Here is a 20,805-nt window from a genome sequence, read left to right as displayed (position 1 = left end):
ACTGATTTTTCTGTTGGCTGCAATTAAGCTTTAACAGATGGTCCGCAATAGCAGCCCTTGATGTTTTCTTACTATAACATTTTAAGAGTCCAGATTTCACTACCTTTTGTGTACTTGATATGAAACCTGTATATTTAATAAGCCAAAGGCATCTCTCATATTTCTGTCTTTATAGTTTTCCAGGTTACCAGATACAAAAGCGGAGCACTGGGTGCATAGCAACTACTTGCTACATGCACTAATCTAAGACTGGTGAGGGATCCATCGCCTGGAAAAGGGGTGTATTTCATAGGGGTGGTACAAGTTTTTCTAACTTGTGTTGTGTTCAAACTTGAAATTTGTAGGGCACATAAGCCATCAGTTTCCTGTTCCGTTCAATGAACAAAAAAAAAAAAAAAAAAGCAACAGAATATGCAAACATCCCTACTGCACCTATTTCTCCAAATACAGAAAAGAATGGTCCCCAAGCAAGGAAGGGACAGCATAACCAGCATTGTTTGGATTCAAAAGAGCGACTTAGCGATTACGTAAGGGACTTAACACCAATGAGGATTTACAGAAGACTATTTTGGGCTGTCAGCCCCCAAATCAGTGACTACACAGGAAATGTAAACCTTAAAACAATACGGTTTGCTAAAGAGCAAGACTACAGTAAGCAGAATAAACAGCTAAACACGACAGATTGTGTAGTCTATAGAACCGGTCCACTGAGGAGGAGACCAATATGCAATCTGGTCAACACTTAACTTACCTTACTAGTTTGCCCTCTCTTATGCATGTAGCAACATGAGGCAAGGAATTTGTTTTGTTTTAGTGTGGCATAAAAAGAAAAACCCTAGCAGTAGGTTTAGAAACAAAAAATGAAATCTTTTCTATGTTTTCTATTATCACTGTAGAAAAACCATGATCAGCAATTCTAATACACCATACTACTTTTATTTATCTAGAGCAGTTTCTCAACTCCAGTCCTCAAGGCGCCCCAAAAGATCATGTTTTCAGGATTTCCCTCAGATGAAACGGCTGTGGTAATTACTAAAATGTGCAGTAGGAAACAGGCTGTGAAACACATATTATATATTAAAAGTCAGCAGCTACAGTAAAACGTCCTGGTGTGTGGGTGAAGGTCGAAGGAAGAGGGGGGGGGGGGGGGTGTGAGTGAGGCATTAGGCCTCAGGAAAACCTTTTATGAAAACGCAAGGATAAGGTCGCAAATTCAGAACCTTCATACAAGTGATAAGCATGAGAAGGGTCACCTTGCAACTAATAGGTGAGGAGGCATCTAAAGGATCTAAACAACAATTGTTTTCCAGGTGCACTTGCATTGAGTCTGTGTTGACCTATGCAGATCAATGCAGCTTAACAGATGTGGTGTGGTGTGAATGAGCCCCAAGCTTAAGGACAACCTCAAAAACAGCCATAAGCCACTACCTGGTAACCACTTTTCAAAAATATGGAAGTTTGCCAAATACTGTATGCCTGTACACAGAAAAATAAAATAAAACGGGACATGAAAAAAGCACAATCTATTTACTTACTTTCTGCGACTTAACTGCTATGGGCTTTTTATCCACAGGACTAGAAGGTACTACAAAAGGCTCTTCTTGTTCACCTTCGTCAATACCAATTTTGGTGTCATCCACATCTGCCGATTCAGATTTTTTATGCACTAGCAAGCAAAAATAAAATGTACATTCATATACAAAACACAAACAAGAGTGCCAGCCAAAAAAAAAAAGTTAAAAAAGGACAATACAGTACTAAAGTTTTTGGTTATATATTTACCTTTCTTTTTTCGCTTTTCTCTAATGATCCTTTGCACTATTCTCCTCCAGCGAGGTACAGAGCTGAGAAGCTTTAGCTTTGATACAATAGACAAGTCATTACAGACAGCAGGCCGCAGTTCGTTGAAGAGAAATCTGAGGCGTTCTATGACAGGGGCGCACACTTCCTTATAGGAACGTCCTTGTTCCTGATGTGTCTAAGAGTAAACATTAAAATGTACCTCATCATATAAATGTTCAACGCCTACAGTGAGGGAAAAAAGTATTTGATCCCCTGCTAATTTTGTACGTTTGCCCACTGACAAAGAAATGGTCTATAAAGTTTTATTTATTTATTTTTTTTTTTAAAGATTCTTTTTATTTATTTCCAAAAAGGAAAGGAAAAGTTACATAACAGAGCCTCTGGGCATTCCTCGACTCACAGTGCACAAAAACGAGTAGGCAAGGCCTATCATATCTTAATTACTGGCGTCTATAAAGTTTAATGGTACGTTTATTTGAACAGTGAGACAGAAAGAAAAAAAAAAAAATACAGAAAAAAACACATTTGAAATGAGTGAAGTAAGTATTTGACCCCTTCGCAAAACATGACTTTGTACTTGGTGGCAAAACCCTTGTTGGCAATTACAGAAGTCAGACGTTTCTTGTAGTTGGCCACCAGGTTTGCACACATCTCATGAGGGATTTTATCGCACTCCTCTTTGCAGATCCTCTCTAAGTCATTAAGGTTTTCGAGGCTGACGATTCGTAACTCGAACATTCAGCTCCCTCCACATATTTTCTATGGGATTAAGGTCTGGAGACTGGCTAGGCCACTCTAGGACCTTAAAAAGGAACTGCAGTCTGCTCACATATTTTGTAATAAAAACATCTTTGCCATTCTGAAGCTTCCCTCCAACCACTTAGATTATATATATATATATATATATATATATATATATATATATATATATATATATATATATATATATATATATAGCTATATCTATAGATTAATAGATAGATAGAGCGAGAGAGACACAGAGAGAGGGCTCTGTGCATGATGTCATAAGCCTAGGCTTTTTACCAGACGAGAAACAGGAAGTGGGCCGTATAAGGTATTTACTGGCAGAAAATAAATGTTTTACTATTCAAAGTTAAAACAAGGGCAGAAGATTTAATAGATGAAAAGTTGAAAAAATTACTGCTTCTTCTTGAGCCACTCCTTTGTTGCCTTGGCCGTGTGTTTTGGGTCATTGTCATCCTGAAATACACATCCACGACACATTTTCAATGCCCTGGCTGAGGGAAGGTTCTCACCCAAGATTTGACAGTACATGGCCCCATCCATCGTCCCATTGATGTGAAGTTGTCCTGTTTTCTAAGCAGAAATGCATCCCCAAAGCATAATGTTTCTACCTCCATGTTTGACAGTGGGGATGGTGTTCTTGGGGTCATAGGCAGCATTCCTCCTCCAAACAAGGCAAGTTCAATTGATAACAAAGAGCTCGATTTTGGTCTCATCTGACCACAACATTTTCACCCAGTTCTCCTCTGAATCATTCAGATGTTCATTAGCAAACTTCAAACGGGCCTGTACATGTGCTTTCTTGAGCAGGGGGACCTTGCAGGCGCTTCAGGATTTCAGTCCTGTAGTGTTACCAATTGTTTTCTTGGTGACTATGGTCCCAGCTGCCTTGAGATCATTGACAAGATTCTCCCAAGTAGTTCTTGGCCGATTCCTCACCGTTCTCATGATCACTGAAACTCCACGAGGTGAGATCTTGCATGGAGCCCCAGACCGAGGGAGATTGACAGTGATTTTTTGTTTCTTCAACTTGCGAATAATCGCACCAACTGTTGTCACCCTCCCACCAAGCTGCTTGCCAATGGTCTTGTAGCCCATTCCAGCCTTGTGTAGGTCTACAATCTTGTCCCTGACATCATTGGACAGCTCTTTTGTCTTGGCCATGGTGGAGAGATTGGAATCTAAATAATTGCTTCTGTGAACAGATGTCTTTCATATGGTTAACGAGCTGAGATTAGGCGCACTCTTAAAAGGAGTGCGTCTAATCTCATCTTGTTAACTGTATAGATGACACCTGGGAGCCAGAAATCTTGCTGATTGATAGGGAATAAATACTTATTTCACTCATTAAAATGCAAATTAATTTAAAACTTTTTTCAAATTCCTTTTTCTGGATATTTTTGTTATTCGGTCTCTGTCAAAATAAATCTACCTTTAAAATTAAAGACTGATCATTTCTTTGTCAGAGGGCAAACATACAAAATCAGCAGGGGATCAAATACTTTTTCCCCTCACTGTACTTTACTCTAGATGTTGGACATGTAGCACTAACCTTTATGAGCGAACACTTGGCTTGGTAAACCACACGACAGACATCAACCACAGATTTTGGCAATGACTTGTGTTTGACCTGATCCACATTCAAAGCACCATGATGAACCATTGACAGAGCAATATTACCTACAAGGTAAAACAGAATATTGTTTCCAGCAGATCTGCTTAAACGTAAACTCTGAAATATGGCTGGAAACGATTGTTTACATCATAACATACTCCTCCTACACACCTAAATCTTCGTGTTTCAGTAGACAACAGAGTAGCAAACGGCCGACTTCTTCCACTGGATGCTCAGGGGGAAAGGTAATTGGAGTGGTCAGATGGCATTGCTTACAATACCGCTCAATCTGACACAGAAAATCCTGAAAACACAAAACCACAGCACAGCTATTATGACTTGTATATATCAAAAGGTGCAATACAAACAAGCTTCCCATGCTTAAAAAAAAAAAAAAAAAATATTTGCTGTAAAACCTTGCTGACAGTGCATTGCTACTAAAGTGGACCAGTATAATTTCCAATCATAATGCAATTCTTCCTTTCTAGCACAACCTGCTCATAACATTATTCTAGTGAAGAGATTCAGCCATTGGCTCCTGCTGCTGTCAAACATATCCTGTGAAGAGGGAGCAGGGGGCATCACTTGGAGAGTCCCTGGAGCTATAATGTGGATACCTAAAAGGATACTGAAGGACAATATGGGGAATCATGACTAAACTCTGATTCAGCAGGAGTTGCAACACCCAAGATGGGGATTTGGGAAAAAAAAAAAAATGATGTGAGCAATACTGTAGAAGGACTTTTGCACCAATTAGAGTTTGAGACACAAATTGTAAACTGCGTACAAAGATTGCTCAACAGAATAACAGTTGATTATTTTGTCAGTGTAAGCCGTATGTATATAGTTAAAAAAAAAAAAAAAAAAAAAAAAAAAAAGACTGTTTTTGTTGTACAGTTTCAAAAAAAAGGTCCATTCTTAATGCTCAACATTTATATTAGTCTACAGATAGCCAACCTTAGAATCTCATTACAATACAACTATGTTTGCCTTTATAAAGCAGTGGCTTGCCCTGGCCTCCAATCTTCTTTATGCAAAGCAGGTACTAAAAGGACACCATAGACCCTAAACTGCACTCTACATGAATGGCTTATAAAATATAGACTGTGTAAATAAACACTTCAGTGTCCAGCAGAGGAAGCTGTGTGCTTTCTGCTATAACCACTTGCTGCCCGCGCACTGTAGATTTACTGCTACAGTGTGGGCCCGGCTGCGCAGAATCACGTATACATGCGATTCTGCATTTCTGGGTAGGGGGCGCTTGCACTCGCCCAGCTGTGCCCTCACTGGCTCCAGCACATGCCGATCAGCAGTTCCTGGCCAATAATTTATGGCTGGGACGCTGCGATCATCAGAGCGAGTGACAGGAGAGCTTTGTGTATGTAAACACAAAGTTCACTTCTGATTGTGATGATGTGCTGGTTTTTATTTCCCTGCAGAGCAGGGAATAAAAACCGGCACGTTGCGTAGTAAAATCAACACACATTACAGATCGTAAACATTGTTGGGCACACATTTAACTCTTTGATTGTCCCAGATGTTAACTCCTTCCCAGCCAGTGTCATTAGTACAGTGTAAATTATTAGCACTGATCACTTTTTATTTAGGGTCACAGGTGATGTCAGTGGCAGTTAGTCAGTTCACTCTCAGTTTGTAGACACTATAAAACTTTCACGCAAACCAATCAATACACACTTTTTAGGATTGTTTTATTTTATTTTTTTTTTTACCAAAGACATGTAGCAGAATACATTTTGGCCTAAATGTATGAGGAATATTTTTACTTTTTTTATTGAATAAGTTTTAAACAAAGTAAATGTTCTTTTTTTTTTCAAAATGTATGGCATTTTTTTGTTTATACCCCCCCCCCCCCAAAAAAAAAAAAAAAACCCAGTGGTGATCAAATACCACCAAAAAAAATAAAATGATGATATAAATTTTGTTTGCGTACAGCATTGCGTGACCGTGCAATCACCAGTTAGCAGTAGCAAAAAATGGCCTGGTCATGAAGGTGGCAAAATATTCCGGAGCTGAAGTGGATAAATATGACCTTTAGTGTTTCACACAGAGCTGTAAAATATATTATAAAAGATCAGCTCTACCAATTACAAATTATATTTAATCACTTAAGGACCAAGCTTCTTTCTAAGATTTGGTGTTTACAAGTTAAAAACGGGGTTTTTTTTGCTATAAAATTACTTGGAACTCCCAAACATTATATATTTTTTTATATAAAAAAATAAATATTATATATTTTTTTTCTAGAGAATAAAATGGCAGTCGTTGCAATACTTTGTCACACCGTATTTGCGCATTTTTTGAATTAAAAAAAAAATAAGACAACAGTAAAGTTAGCCCAATTTTTTTGGGGTAAGATTTGCGAAAGATAATGTTACACCGAGTAAATTGATACCCAACATGTCATGCTTCAAAATTGCACCTGCTCGTGGAATGGAGACAAACTTTTACCCTTAAAAATCGCCATAGGCGACATTTACAAAATTCCATAGGTTCCATGTTTTGAGTTAAAGAGGAGGTCTAGGGCTAGAATTATTGCTCTCGCTCCACTGATCGTGGCAATACCTCACATGTGTGGTTTAAACACCATTTTCATATGCGGGCGCTGCTCACGTATGCGTTCATTTCTGCACGCAAGCTCAGCTGGACAGGGTGCGTTTAAAAAAATAAAAAATATATTTTACCTTTTTTTTTTATTTTTACACTGTTCTTTAAAAAAAAAAAATTGTGTCACTTTTATTCCTATTACAAGGAATGTAAACATCCCTTGTAATAGAAAAAAGCATGACAGGACCTCTTAAATATGACATCTGGGGTCAAAAAGACCTCAAATTTCATATTTACACTAAAAATAAATAAATAAATAAATAAATTAAATGTCATTTAAAAAAAATAAAATAAAAAAATGTTGCTTTAAGAACTATGGGCGAAAGTGATGTTTTGACGTAGTTTACGCTCTGCCATGGTATGGAGACGGGTGAGGGCCATCTTCCCCTCACTCTTCTCCATACCAAGCCAGGGAGAGGACCCGATCACCTCCGCCGCTACCGACTGCTCCGGAGGTGGAGGGGCCCCTCTCCTGTCGCCGATAAAAGTGATCTTGCGGCGAATCCGCCACAGAGACCACTTTTATCTGAGACCTGACCGCTCACTGAAGAGGATACCAGGGTTATGGTAGCTAGCTGCTGCCATAACAACGATATCCCTCTTCAAAGTGCTGACGTATATCGGTGTGAGCCGATCCGGAAGTGGTTAAATGCAAGTCTACCCAACAATGAAAAAAAATTATAGCCTGGATCAATGAAAAATGACCACAGGTAACAGTATAACATATACCATAATTACATCTCCAAAGAGCTCACACCTTGACATTGTGGTCCTGGGTATTATTGTCAGCTATGGCCTGCAGAAAAGGCTGGGAATGAGCACTCATTGAGAGGCGATGGGCATACAGCTTTGACTTGTTGGGTGTAGTATTTCCTGGGGAGCTGCAATGGTCCTCATCTTTTTCCTCATTGTAACTGTAATGAATCTGACTGGTTTGAAGGCCCCCAGAAAATATAGAAGATTTAAGCCACCCTAGATGAGAAAAAAAAAAAAAACAATTAGCATTTTTTAGGCTCGGTTCACACTAGTGTGATTCCAAAAGTTAAGCGAATTTACACACTCTGGCACTCAAGTCACAAGAAAGCCACATCAAAGTAGTGGAGGAACCTTTTCAAAGTCACTGTGACTTTATGGAGCCTTACAAAGTGTTCACCTTTAAAAAGCAAGTATCCTTTTGTAAAGTTTACTAAATACTACTTGCTGTAAGTCACCTCATTTATTAGGAGTGCCCCTTTATGTCATCATAGTTCACCAAAGAATCAACCGATTTTAAGGGTGCATTCACACCTGCAAATGCACTGGACACCAATTACATATCCTGCTGTTACGCTAAAATTGTTCATGTCTGATAGCAGCTTTTAAAAAACTTGTTCTCCATCTTTGGTACGATAACCGTAATGGCTTAATGTGATACTTTTGTTCTTACTAGTAAGTTTATTTGAAGTCTGGACTCGAAGCTGGCTGTAAATTATATACAAAAAAGTCATATTAACTACTACCAATTACAAAAACACTGAGGATGCATTCATGCCTGGTTCCCTGGTGATGACGGACAGGAGGCAGCCTCATTAAAGCAATGGGGGGTTGCCGATTCCCGCAGCTAAATTGTAGCCACTCACTCATACAGTGATCATATGCAAGTAATGGGCCTTGGACGCAGGCAATTTGTGTCCAGGGCCGATCACTCTTACGTGACTGCTGCATGAGCGATTACATGCAAATGGCCATGATTAACTGATGGAGCAACACGTTACAGAATATAAAGACACACTATAATTGGTGTTTTTTTTGTGATTTCAAGAAAATACTGCCAGAAAGGAACCTTGTTTGCAGAAACTCAATACCAACCCTGCGCCCCCACCAGATGAGAAAATTACTCTGGAGGACAACTGGTTGAGTAAAGGAATGGACTCTTAAAGCAGTATTAACCAAAATCAAAAATGTCATATATAGAAGCTTACCAATCAGTAGAGGTGGTGGTCCCATTAGTTTTTTTTTTTTTTGTTTTTTTAGGCTTTTTTCCCCTCCTCATTTTTACCTGGTGATCTAGCTACACCTTTGGTATCGGAGTGTTTCCACTCTGACAATGTTCCCTCTGTGCCCCTTCATCCAGTCTAGGGGGTGGGGATTGTTAGATTTAAATACACCAACAAATTGAAGCCAAACTCCAGCTAACACTGCAGTTACAGCAACAAATGTTCTTTTAGAATAAAGATTTTACATGAATAAATAAAAGCGGATCGTTGTAAGTGTCAGTGGTAAATGGTTTGTCTCTACCCTGTAACTGCTACATTTGCAGGAGAGCTTGTTCTGTTGTAAAAGAACAAACTTACTGGCCAGATCACCAGATGAACTTAAATGAAAGAAACCCTTAAAAAAACTAATGCAGCCATCACATCTAAGAATTATAAGCTGCAATATAATAAAATGTTTGCTTTTGGGTTTAATACTGCTTTAAGTCCCATGTTATACACCACAGCCATATACAGTATTATATAACACAGTAAATCTTGCTTACTGGCACACTCAACCTCCACAGGAGATAATGGTGTACTTAATGAGAGATAAGATGCATGGAGACCAAGCAGCAAACCCAGGGTTCTTTCAGTGTCAATGAGCGGAGAAGACAGGCTGCTGATATCTGGGGCTGTAATTACTTCCTGATCAGGCTGTGAGAACAAAAAAAAATGATTATTGAAAAGAAACATTATTAACAAGCAACTAAAAATCTAGCATATCTAGCAGAAGGAAAAGTCAACAAACACAGGTATACAGCTATCTACAGTATATACTGTATATCTCCATCTATCTTATAAATATATACACACACACACACACACACACACACACTATATAAATACACATTTATTCTATGAACAGCAGAAAAGTGCAAAGTATACTAGAAACATAGTGCATCTCAATCATATCACATACACCAGAGATATACCATGTTACCATGTCAGTAAGCATCTGTATGTTGTAATTCACAAGACATCATTGATGAAAAAAGCAAGCTTAAAAAAAGGAGAAGTCCAGCCTGAGCTAGTTTGGCTGTACTTCCCCTTTGGATCATAGTACAATTCGTTTTGCACTCCTGTGACCAGTTTTCAGTAGACAGCGGGCTGAAGTCCACTCTCTGCTGACATCACCAAGATCAGTCCAGGCACAGCATCATCTCGACAATGGGAGTCGGGATCCACCAGGTGCCTGGACTGACACCCGGCTCAGCCTCTCGGCAAGCCGATGAGAGCCCGAGATGGCCACTCTGGCCCTTCACAGCTCAGCACTCCAGTGAGCGAGGAGGGAGAAGAGCAGAGAACTGACTGACTATCTGCTCACGGAGCTGTGAAAACCATGTAGAGGCACCGGGGGACCAATGCAGCATCGGACCGATTGTAAGTATGAAACAGAAAAATAAATAAATCCTTTACTTCTCTTAAGTGTCAAAACATATGATCTGTCTCTGTGGAGTCAAAAACTAATTCAATATTTGCAATTAGTTGGGCTTGCTTACCTCCATGTAGTGACCCACACAGTAAGCATTCATGGACTCTCTGGTGTCATCAAACTGCAAGGCAGCCTCAAGAGCAACCAAAGGATCCGCACAAGCAAAGTGAGCTAGCAGACAACAAAGAAAATAGAAACTAAAATCAGCAGTAATATATAGTAATAATGAAATATGAATATGAAAAAAATGTTCTATGAGTACTGAATTAGTCATACATATCCGTGTGATGTAATGTACAAACTTTCATGTTCTAAGTAACCACTGATGAACCATCATGATCTGACCACTTACAATCTTTTTGTAAACAAGTACACTTGGGTCACTTCACTCATTTTATGGCTATGGAGGAAGGAAGACTGTAAAAACATACCCATAACTGTTTTTTCTCAAGAAAAGCAATAACAATCTCCCTTCAAAAATGGAGACTAATTGCCTGTTCCACAGAGATAAACTCAGATAAAAGATCTCCAGAGAGTCTGGTTAGATTTGGTATCTATCCCCATGCAATGTGAATTAGCAAATTTGAATGCATTAAAGACAATTTTATCACATTTACATGTTCCTTCTGGTACAGTCCATATGGCAGCTTGTGCTACAGCAATGGAGAGCTGTAAATTCACTTACTGATAAAATATTTACATACTTGGCTAATGCTTCCAATGTCTTAATTAAACTAGCAGATGTAAGCAAATAAATTCAAGTAGACAATGTGGTCTGATGTTGCCCAAGATGAGATTTTGTCTAGGAATATCTTAAAAGGATAAGTTCACCTTTCATAACATGTTCTTACACTTGTATTTAAGGTGTAACATGCTACTATATCTGCAGCCTGCATTGTGACAGCAGATGGGGATCCTCTCCCCACACCCGCTATCACAATCGAAAAACAGCACAGCCATGCAGGGCTCTGCCCACCCGACTGCATCATTCATTCACAGAGTTCTGTGAATGAACTACAACTACCATCAACAATTGCAGCTGATGGTACGTCTCAATTAAGGACAACTGGCGCTGGTGGGTGCTCTAGTAGTTCATTGATTCTCTCTGTAATTCAGTAACTGCCAGCCATATGAGGCATCAGGGGAAAGCTACACTGACAGTCTGCAGGAGCCTGACACTGTATCCACGAACTGCTGATTCGGGGTGCAATGCTTTACAGGCGCCTAATAAAAAAAAAAAAATAATAATAATAATAAATGCATATTTTTTACTTGCAAAAAATAGGTTTTTGTTTTTTTTTTTTTTTTTTTTTTTTTTTTTAAGGTTAGCCTTTAAGTGAAAAGGAAAATCGGAGACAATAAAAGACATTACTGAAACCTGCATAGGCTTATATGATAAACATACCATGTAGAGGCTAGTATAATTTATTAAAAAGGTCGTCCTCATACCATAAAGAAGTTCTGCACCATGTAAATGTGAAATTTTACACATTTGTTTTTAGATTATGGAGATCTCCTAAAATCTGGCTACTTGCCAAATGAATGACTAAAACAAAGTTACGCATACTTTAAAAAGTAATTCATACCTAGTATAGTATTAGCATGAAGTGACTGTGCCTGAAAGTCCTCGATGTCATAGACTTTCCCATCTATTACAGTCCAGAAACCTCCATCCTTATTGTGATTTTCCAAATCTGCTTTACGTATCAGGGTTACTTCTTCATTATTCCTTGAGCTCTGGCCAGCAAAAAATGAGCCTTTATGTAAAAAAAAAAAAAAAAAAAATTAAATTTGAAATCATACCACACAAAATGCACATACAATAGTAAAACTCTGTTCAGCATATACTAGAGAATGTACAAAGTGTAACCGTGCTATGTGTGAGCTAATAAATCTCCGTAAAGATCCCAAATGTTATACAACTGAATAAATATGTGTCAAGCGAAGGCTGGCCATACATTATAAAAATGTTGTTTTCTTGAATTTCCTTTAGAATTACCTTCAACTATGTAGTGCAAGCAAGGGCCTGCCTGATTGAAAGCTTTGGTAAATCTAAAGAAAAACTGTAAAAGAAAATTGCATAAATGCATTGCCAGCCTAATACTTTTGGATAATTAATATATTTGAAGCATTCTTACACTATTGGCGCGTCTTTCGCCCTTTATAAAATGTGAGCGATAATGGTGGGGCCGGATGATGAGGATTAACCCTTAATATGCTGGAGAGGATTTTTTATCATGCTGGAGAACGTTTAAACAATGTGACATTAGTACTGCGTTCAAATGATCGTATTTTGGTTTTTTTTATATGGCGATTACGTTGTGTGCTCAGGGAGCAGTCACGTGGGGCTGTGTGAACATAGATGAGTGCGGACAGTACTCTAGAATAATTTTTGTGTACCACAGCAGGTGTTGGTCTAAACACAGCATTAATGAACTGCACATATACACCCGATATGGACTTTTCATTTTTGGACTTTATGTATCCAAGTTTTGTTTGGACTTTATGAATTTGATAACTGAATCAGTACATGTGCATATACTGTACATTTGTCCCTGATTTTTGCACGTGTATGTTAATTTATATATCTTTTTTATTTATTCACACGCTTATTGGTGCACTTTGATGAATTTTTGAGTTCACAACACCTTGATTATGGGATTTTAGAATTTAGATGACAAAATCTGGTGCAGCTGTGCATGTTGGCCAATCAGCTTCTAACGTCAGTAAATTACGTGTTGACAAAAAAAAAAAAACTCCTGGAAGCCGACTGGTTTCTATGCAGAGCTGCATCAGATTTTGCATGCTCCTGTTTTAGTAAATCAACCCAATAGTGTGATTACACTTCGTACATTCTTTAGACCATTTGACTTTTAGTAACTGCAGCCGATAGTAGTTGAAAAAAATCTCCACCAACTGGATTTACATTTGGTAACCACTGTTCAGCATACATTAACATTTTCTATGACAATCAGTCAATGAAGCGTTACCCACCCATTATGCCAGGCCAGGACAAATCCTCATTGTCATCTCTTTCTCTGCCTGGGGCAAGATGGTTGAATCGATCCAGAGGTTCCAGAAGACTGGCAAGAAGAGGAATAGCACCGGTTTCCTGCATGAGCCAGGCATTCTTACACAGCAGCAATATTGTAGATACAACAAGCTCAGGAAGTAGAACACCTAGACAAGTGTTAAATGAGAAACAATTTTTACAGGATGAATTACAGGATGAAATTAAAATTAGTATGCAATTTTCAAAGCATTTTGTGTATCAATCCCCACTGAATTTCACACATAAAAGCAACCTAAAGCCATTTACAGTGGGGACGGAAAGTATTCAGACCCCCCTTAACTTTTTCACGCTTTGTTATATTGCAGCCATTTGCTAAAATCATTTAAGTTCATTTTTTCCTCATTAATGTACACACACCACCCCATACAGACAGAAAAACACAGAATTGTTGACATTTTTGCATTTTTATTAAAAAAGAAAAACTGAAATATCACATGGTCCTAAGTATTCAGACCCTTTGCTCAGTATTTAGTAGAAGCACCCTTTTGATCTAATACAGCCATGAGTCTTTTTGGGAAAGATGCAACAAGTTTTTCACACATGGATTTGGGAATCCTCTGCCATTCCTCCTTGCAGATCCTCTCCAGTTCTGTCAGGTTGGATGGTAAACGTTGGTGGACAGCCATTTTTAGGTCTCTCCAGAGATGCTCAATTGGGTTTAAGTCAGGGCTCTGGCTGGGCCATTCAAGAACAGTCACGGAGTTGTTGTGAAGCCACTCCTTCGTAATTTTAGCTGTGTGCTTAGGGTCATTGTCTTGTTGGAAGGTAAACCTTCGGCCCAGTCTGAGGTCCTGAGCACTCTGGAGAAGGTTTTCGTCCAGGATATCCCTGTACTTGGCCGCATTCATCTTTCCCTCGATTGCAACCATTCGTCCTGTCCCTGCAGCTGAAAAACACCCCCACAGCGGCATGATGCTGCCACCACCATGCTTCACTGTTGGGACTGTATTGGACAGGTGATAAGCAATGCCTGGTTTTCTCCACACATACCGCTTAGAATTAAGGCCAAAAAGTTCTATCTTGGTCTCATCAGACCAGAGAATCTTATTTCTCACCATCTTGGAGTCTTTCAGGTGTTTTTTTTAGCAAACTCCATGCAGGCTTTCATGTGTCTTGCACTGAGGAGAGGCTTCCGTCGGGCCACTCTGCCATAAAGCGCTGACTGGTGGAGGGCTGCAGTGATGATTGACTTTCTACAACTTTCTCCCATCTCCCTACTGCATCTCTGAAGCTCAGCCACAGCGATCTTTGGGTTCTTCTTTACCTCTCTCACCAAGGATCTTCTCCCCCGATAGCTCAATTTGGCCGGACGGCTAGCTCTATCTAGGAAGGGTTCTTGTTGTCCCAAACGTCTTCTATTTAAGAATTATGGAGGCCACTGTGCTCTTAGGAACCTTAAGTGCAGCAGAAATTTTTTTGTAACCTTGCCCAGATCTGTGCCTTGCCACATTTCTGTCTCTGAGCGCCCCAGGCAGTTCCTTTGACCTCATGATTCTCATTTGCTCTGACATGCACTGTGAGCTGTAAGGTCTTATATAGACAGGTGTGTGGCTTTCCTAATCAAGTCCAATCAGTATAATCAAACACAGCTGGACTCAAATGAAGGCGTAGAACAATCTCAAGGATGATCAGAAGAAATGGACAGCACCTGGAGTTAAATATGTGAGTGTCACAGCAAAGGGTCTGAATACTTAGGACCATGTGATATTTCAGTTTTTCTTTTTTAATAAATCTGCAAAAATGTCAACAATTCTGTGTTTTTCTGTCAATATGGGGTGCTGTGTGTACATTAATGAGGAAAACAATGAACTTAAATGATTTTAGCAAATGGCTGCAATATAACAAAGAGTGAAAAACTTAAGGGGGTCTGAATACTTTCTGTCCCCGCTGTATTCAGACACGATTTAAATTCATCTATGGGAAAGCAAAAGTAACTTCAAAATAGCTTGTAGCAGCTCAAAATACAAACGGAGTGCACATGAAAGCATGAGGAGCTTGCCCATCAGCTCAAGCCCCAAAAGTCACAGAGCAACCAAATGACTCCCAACATGATCACTTTTATCTTCAGTTAATGTTGGAGACAATATCTAAAATTTCACATCTCAGTCAAACAGGAAAACTGGTGGACTGGTGTATTTCGGACCATTTTCAACCACCACCTTAATGCCTTGACTGTGAAATTCATCCTGCAATACTTTGCAATAAAAATTGTAATAATTGTAACCTATGCCCAATAAAATTCAAAATACGAACAATAGCAACAACCACAACTGAAGCCACTCACAACTCTGCCCCAAGCTTATTTTAATATACATATTCTTTGATCTTCCCCAAGACCTCCTGCTATCTAGCTCCCTCGTTACATCCGAGACTTCTCCATAACCTGCCCCATCCTCTGGAACTCCCTAATTCAGTCTGTCTGGGTATCTCCTACTCTGTCCACTTTAAGCCCGGGTTCACACTATAACGGGCTGCGGATCGCACAAGAGCACTGTGCGTCCCTGTTCCCCGTTTCAGGGACAAATCAGGGCCGATTCTATGCCTGAATTCGGCCCTGAAACGGAGCCAAAAAAGCACAGTGTTTTTGTGCAGTGAGCTCCGCAGCCGCCCCGGAGATATGTGAACCGTCTCCATAAGGAGCCAGTCACATTCTCCTGCTATGCGAATTAGATGCAGGGAAACGCACATCTAATTCGCATAGGTGTGAACTCGGACTAAGTCAATACCTGAAAACTCGTCTTCTGAGAATCGTATCCCACCTCTAGCTAATAATTCAAATTTTACTTTTTTTTTCTATCAACTTATCTACACTCATTTATTACTTTTTCGATCGCCTGACCCTCCCTTTTAGGTTGTAAGTTCTCACAAGCAGGGCCCTTCAAGCCTTCTCATCTTGTATTGTGACTGTACTGTATCCCTTGATATTGTAAAGCACTGCTTTAGCTGATGGTGCTATAAAAATCCTGAATAATATTTAATAGTTTGGTACAAAAATTATTACATTTTATCTTAACACAGCACTCGTTAAAGGTAATCTATAGCCATTTAAACATAATTTCTTTTTTATAAACAATAAGGATTAAAAATAGAAAAGGTTATATATATTTTTTTTTTAATATTGCAAATATGGTGTATAAATATTTGGCCCTCTTTTCAGCAGATTGATCTTTTGGCTCCTTTAGGGTAGGTTCACACCTATGCCATTTGAAGTGCGTTCTCAGTTTTGCAGAAACGTACCACAGTCTGTTTAAACATGATTTTTTTTATGGGCCACGTTCACATCTGTGCGATTTTAACCAGTGCATTTTTTGAGAAAGGGTCACGGACATTTTTCGTAGACTTCAATGGAAAAGCATAAAAAATGCAGCGCTTGTGTTTTTGATTCATTTCAGCTGCATTTGCTGGTTTCTCCTCCATGACAACAACGTGCGTGCAAAAAATTCTCCATTTACCTATCTGTCAAAAAAAAAAAAGGCCTTCTGTTTACATATAGTGCATCAGGAAAGTATTCACAGCGCTTTGCTTTTTCCCCATTTTGTTATCCATTCCAAAATGGATTCAATTCATTATTTTCCTGAACATTCTATAAACAATACCGCATAATGACAAAGTGAAAGAAGTTGGTTTGAAATCTTTGCAAATTTTGTAAAAAAAGAAAAAGGGGGGGGGGGGGGGGAACAATACATACCGCATTTATCGGCGTATAACACGCACTTTTTTTCCCCCTTAAAATCAGGGGAAAATCGCAGGTGCGTGTTATACGCCGATCCCCTGCGATCCCGAGCTGTCACATCTTCAAAATCGCCGACCGCGATTTGAAAATGGCGCCTACTCGGCTAGGTTCGGATAGCTCCGCTCGGGACTACGAGTGGAGCCGAAAGTGAACGAGAGCCGCTGGGAAGAGCCGAGGACCGGCTCTGTGTATTTCGGCGCCGGCGGCGCCATTTTCAAATCGCGGTCGGCGATTTTGAAGCCCAGGATGGCAGGGATAGAGGATCGAAGGCTGCACTGGGGCAAGGCTGCACTGACAAGGCTGCACTGACAAGGCTGCACTGACAAGGCTGCACTGGGGCAAGGCTGCACTGAGAAGGTTGCAATGATGGGCATTTATATGTAAGTTTTTTTCCCTTCAACTTCCCTCCTAAAAGTTTTTTTTTTTTCCTTAAAATTCCCTCCTAAATTTCGGTGCGTGTTATACGCCGGTGCGTGTTATACGCCAATAAATACGGTAAGCATTCACAGCCTTTCCTCGATACTTTGCTGAAGCACCTTTGGCACCAAGTCTTTTTGAGTATGATGCTACAAACCCGGCACACCTATTTTGGGGCAGTTTCTCCCATTCTTCTTTGCAGGACCTCTCAAGCACCATCGGGTTAGATGTGGAGCATTGGTCCACAGCCATTGTCAGATCTCTCCTAAGATGTTCAAATTTGGTTCAAGTCTGGGCTCTGGCTGGGCCACCCAAGAACATTCACAGAGTTGTCCCATAGCCACTCCTTTGTTATCTTGGCTGTGTGCTTAGGGTCGTTGTCCTGTTAGAAGATGAACCTTCGCCCCAGTCTGAGCTCAGTTTGGCCAGGCAGCCCGCTCTAGGAAGAGCCCTGGTGGTTCCAAACTTCTTTCATTTATGGATGATGGAGGCCACTGTGCTCATTTGGACCTTCAATGCTGCAGACATTTTTCTGTACTCTGATACAATCCTGTCTGAGGTCTACAGACAATTCCTTGGACTTCATGGCTTGGTTTGTGCTCTGACATGCACTGTTAACTGTGGGACCTTATATAGACAGGTGTGTGCCTTTCCAAATCATGTCATATCAACTGAATTTACCACAGGTGGGCTCCAATCAAGTTGTAGAAACATCTCAAGGATGATCAGTGGAAACAGGATGCACCTGAGCTCAATTTTGAGTGTCATGACAAAGGCTGTGCATACTTATGTATGTGTGATTTTTTTTTTTTAATAAAGTTGCAAAGATTTCAAACAAACTTCTTTCACATTGTCAGTATGGGGTATTGTTTGTAGTATTTTGAGGAAAATAATGAATTGAATCCATTTTAGAATAAGGCTGTGGAAAAAGTGAAGTTCTGTGAATACTTTCCGGATGCACTGTAGATCAGTAGGGCTCAGTCACACCATACATGTATGAAAACTGATGGGAAAACCTTGCAGATTTTACTTGGAGACATCAGTTTTAATGCGCATTTCAGTGAGTTTTTTGTGCACCCTGACATAAGTTTTCATGTGCGTCAGTTATGTACACTATTCAAACCAATGTTGATTTCCCCATGATGCAGAAAAGTGCATACATGTTGCAGATTCCTGCGCAGAAAAAAAATTCAGGGCACATAGAGAACTGTTGTTTTCTTTGAGCCCTTGCAAAATGCATGCAGAAAAACTGACGTCTCTGCACCATGGTGTGAATGAGGCCTAAGGCCCCTTTTACACGATCGGACCGTTCAGGTCCGCCTGTCAGTTTTGACGGCGGACCTGAACAGGCTCTCCATGTTAGCCTATGGAGCGACGGATGTCAGCGGAGACATGTCCGCTGACATTCGACACCGTCCGATCCACTAAAAGCAGACAGATGGCCCTACGTCCGGATCCGTCGCTGGCGGATCGGGTGAGATCTGACGAAAACGGACATGCTGTCCGTTTTCATCCGATCCCTCCATAGGCAGCAGCGGCGCCTGACAAGCCCCTCCTCGCTCAGTGAGCAGAGAGGGACCTGTCATCCGCCGGCTCAGCGGAGATCAACAGAGGGATTCCCGCTGAGCCGGCGGACCGAGGCGGGCTCCGTGGAAACGGAGTCCGCCTCGTGTGAATGAGGCCTAAAAGATGAAAGAAAAAAAAAAAAAAAAGCACACAGAGCAAAATGACTAATTACAGTGCCGTATGCCTTATCAGACCACTCAGTACAAAATTTCAGTGAAATATCGGACGAATGATCATCTTTTTTTTGCATGCTAGCCTCATTTCAAAAATGAAGGGGTTACTTAGCTTGCGAAAATTCTCGTATGACAATACAATTTCGTAAGTAGTGTAATGGGTTGTATTGTATTGTGATATATTCTTTCGTTTCTAAACATGCGTAGTCTAGCTCTTCCGATTTTTTCAGACAGATACTGTACCGATTAAATGCAAATAGCATGATCTGGTATCGTACGAGAAACATTTTCAGGTTTGTCCCTTCGGATAATTTAGGATGAACTATAATGATCGGCTCTCGAAAGCTGTGTACTAACAATAAGATTATCGTACAATCGATTCGAAAGCGGTATTTTTTCTTCCGATTTTCTCATCGTGTGTACTAGGCTTTAGTGTAAGCCAGCCAAAAGGGAAGGCTGCTGCATTTGTGCTCGCTTGGATAACTCACAGTGCTCTGGGAATCCACTTATGTGTAATAAATATTGCAAAACAAAAGACTGTAAAAACTGTTTAAAATGTAAGAATTAAAATACAACAGTCTCAAAACCAATATAGTTTTTTCTTTAAAGGAAAAAAGCAGCTGGTTACCTGTAAGATCTCCTGCCACAATACAGGACACTTCTGCAAAATGTCTGTGAGATGTGGAAGCAATATTTGTTGCGACAGGAAGGATGTCTCCAATGTGTGTGCACAAGAGTGCAATATATTTCTTCAGTAATGAGCCGACACCTAACAGTTCAGGAGCTATTTGATAGAATACAAGACCGTATCAATACCACATAAAAGTTCAACTCTACACATCATGAAAACAGAAGGAAAGTTATATATACCATGAGTGTTTGTAGTTTGGTCCACAGAGCTGCCTGGATAGAGTTTGCTAACAAGCAGTCGTTGGAAGCGCAGCAGAAGATCCATGGATGCTGACCTCTCCTTACTGAAATGTTCTTGTTCTAAGCTGGATGAGATCCTTCGAGCCATGTCTTTGAGTTTAGCAATAGTTTGAGAAGCAATGTTCCTACGGACATGAAACCAGTAATACCGTTACAAGAAGGAAAAAAACAAGTGAAGAATTTAAAAACCTAACACTTATTATTTGTTAAGAATCTCACATTTGTAATTTAAAGTGGGTAAGGCAAAAATGTTTGAATTACTGTTGAAAAAAAATTACCGCTCAACGGACCAGGATTTAAAAAAAAAAAAAAAAAAAAAAAAAAAAAACACAATATAGATCATACTCCCTTTGTAGAATTTCCCTGGAGTTCTTTTAAGAAAAATAACTAATCACTTGCAACTCTGCATTGAGAATTATTATTATTTTTTTTTTATAGAATCAGGGACAAAATCATAAAGCGTAGAATTTTTAGCTTGATGTTAAACTGAACAGTACTGTTATCTGCACTATTTGATGTTACAAGGAATCACAACTCCAAAAAAGGTATATTCTCTGGGAAACAAAGTTTGAAGAGGTTTAATAAAAACGGACTGAAGATGTTTGGTAACTAAATGGGAAACGTCTAGATTTAGGCTTAATGTGCACTAGCTGTTTTT

At 39.7% G+C, this 20,805-nt stretch overlaps 1 protein-coding gene across 7 annotated transcripts in view; it reads right to left on the bottom strand.

Annotated features, from left to right (window-relative positions):
- The window catches only part of HERC2 (HECT and RLD domain containing E3 ubiquitin protein ligase 2), a 287,985-nt gene that overhangs the window by 166,271 nt on the left and 100,909 nt on the right, over nt 1-20,805 (bottom strand). For all 7 annotated transcript variants that reach the window (XM_073614619.1, XM_073614626.1, XM_073614620.1 and 4 more), the window contains exons 21-31: nt 20,088-20,272; nt 19,846-20,001; nt 13,250-13,435; nt 11,842-12,012; nt 10,323-10,426; nt 9,327-9,477; nt 7,566-7,780; nt 4,355-4,487; nt 4,121-4,248; nt 1,783-1,978; nt 1,536-1,666 (exon numbers count right to left, since the gene is read on the bottom strand). In XM_073614619.1, coding sequence (XP_073470720.1) covers nt 1,536-1,666; nt 1,783-1,978; nt 4,121-4,248; nt 4,355-4,487; nt 7,566-7,780; nt 9,327-9,477; nt 10,323-10,426; nt 11,842-12,012; nt 13,250-13,435; nt 19,846-20,001; nt 20,088-20,272 — 1,756 coding nt within the window. The remainder of the gene's footprint in view (nt 1-1,535; nt 1,667-1,782; nt 1,979-4,120; nt 4,249-4,354; nt 4,488-7,565; nt 7,781-9,326; nt 9,478-10,322; nt 10,427-11,841; nt 12,013-13,249; nt 13,436-19,845; nt 20,002-20,087; nt 20,273-20,805) is intronic.

Source organism: Aquarana catesbeiana, linkage group LG02 (genome assembly GCF_042186555.1).
Source record: "Aquarana catesbeiana isolate 2022-GZ linkage group LG02, ASM4218655v1, whole genome shotgun sequence".
Classification (NCBI taxonomy): domain Eukaryota; kingdom Metazoa; phylum Chordata; class Amphibia; order Anura; family Ranidae; genus Aquarana; species Aquarana catesbeiana.
Note: the sequence above shows the minus strand (reverse complement) of the source record. Positions and strands in the feature narration are given on the sequence as shown.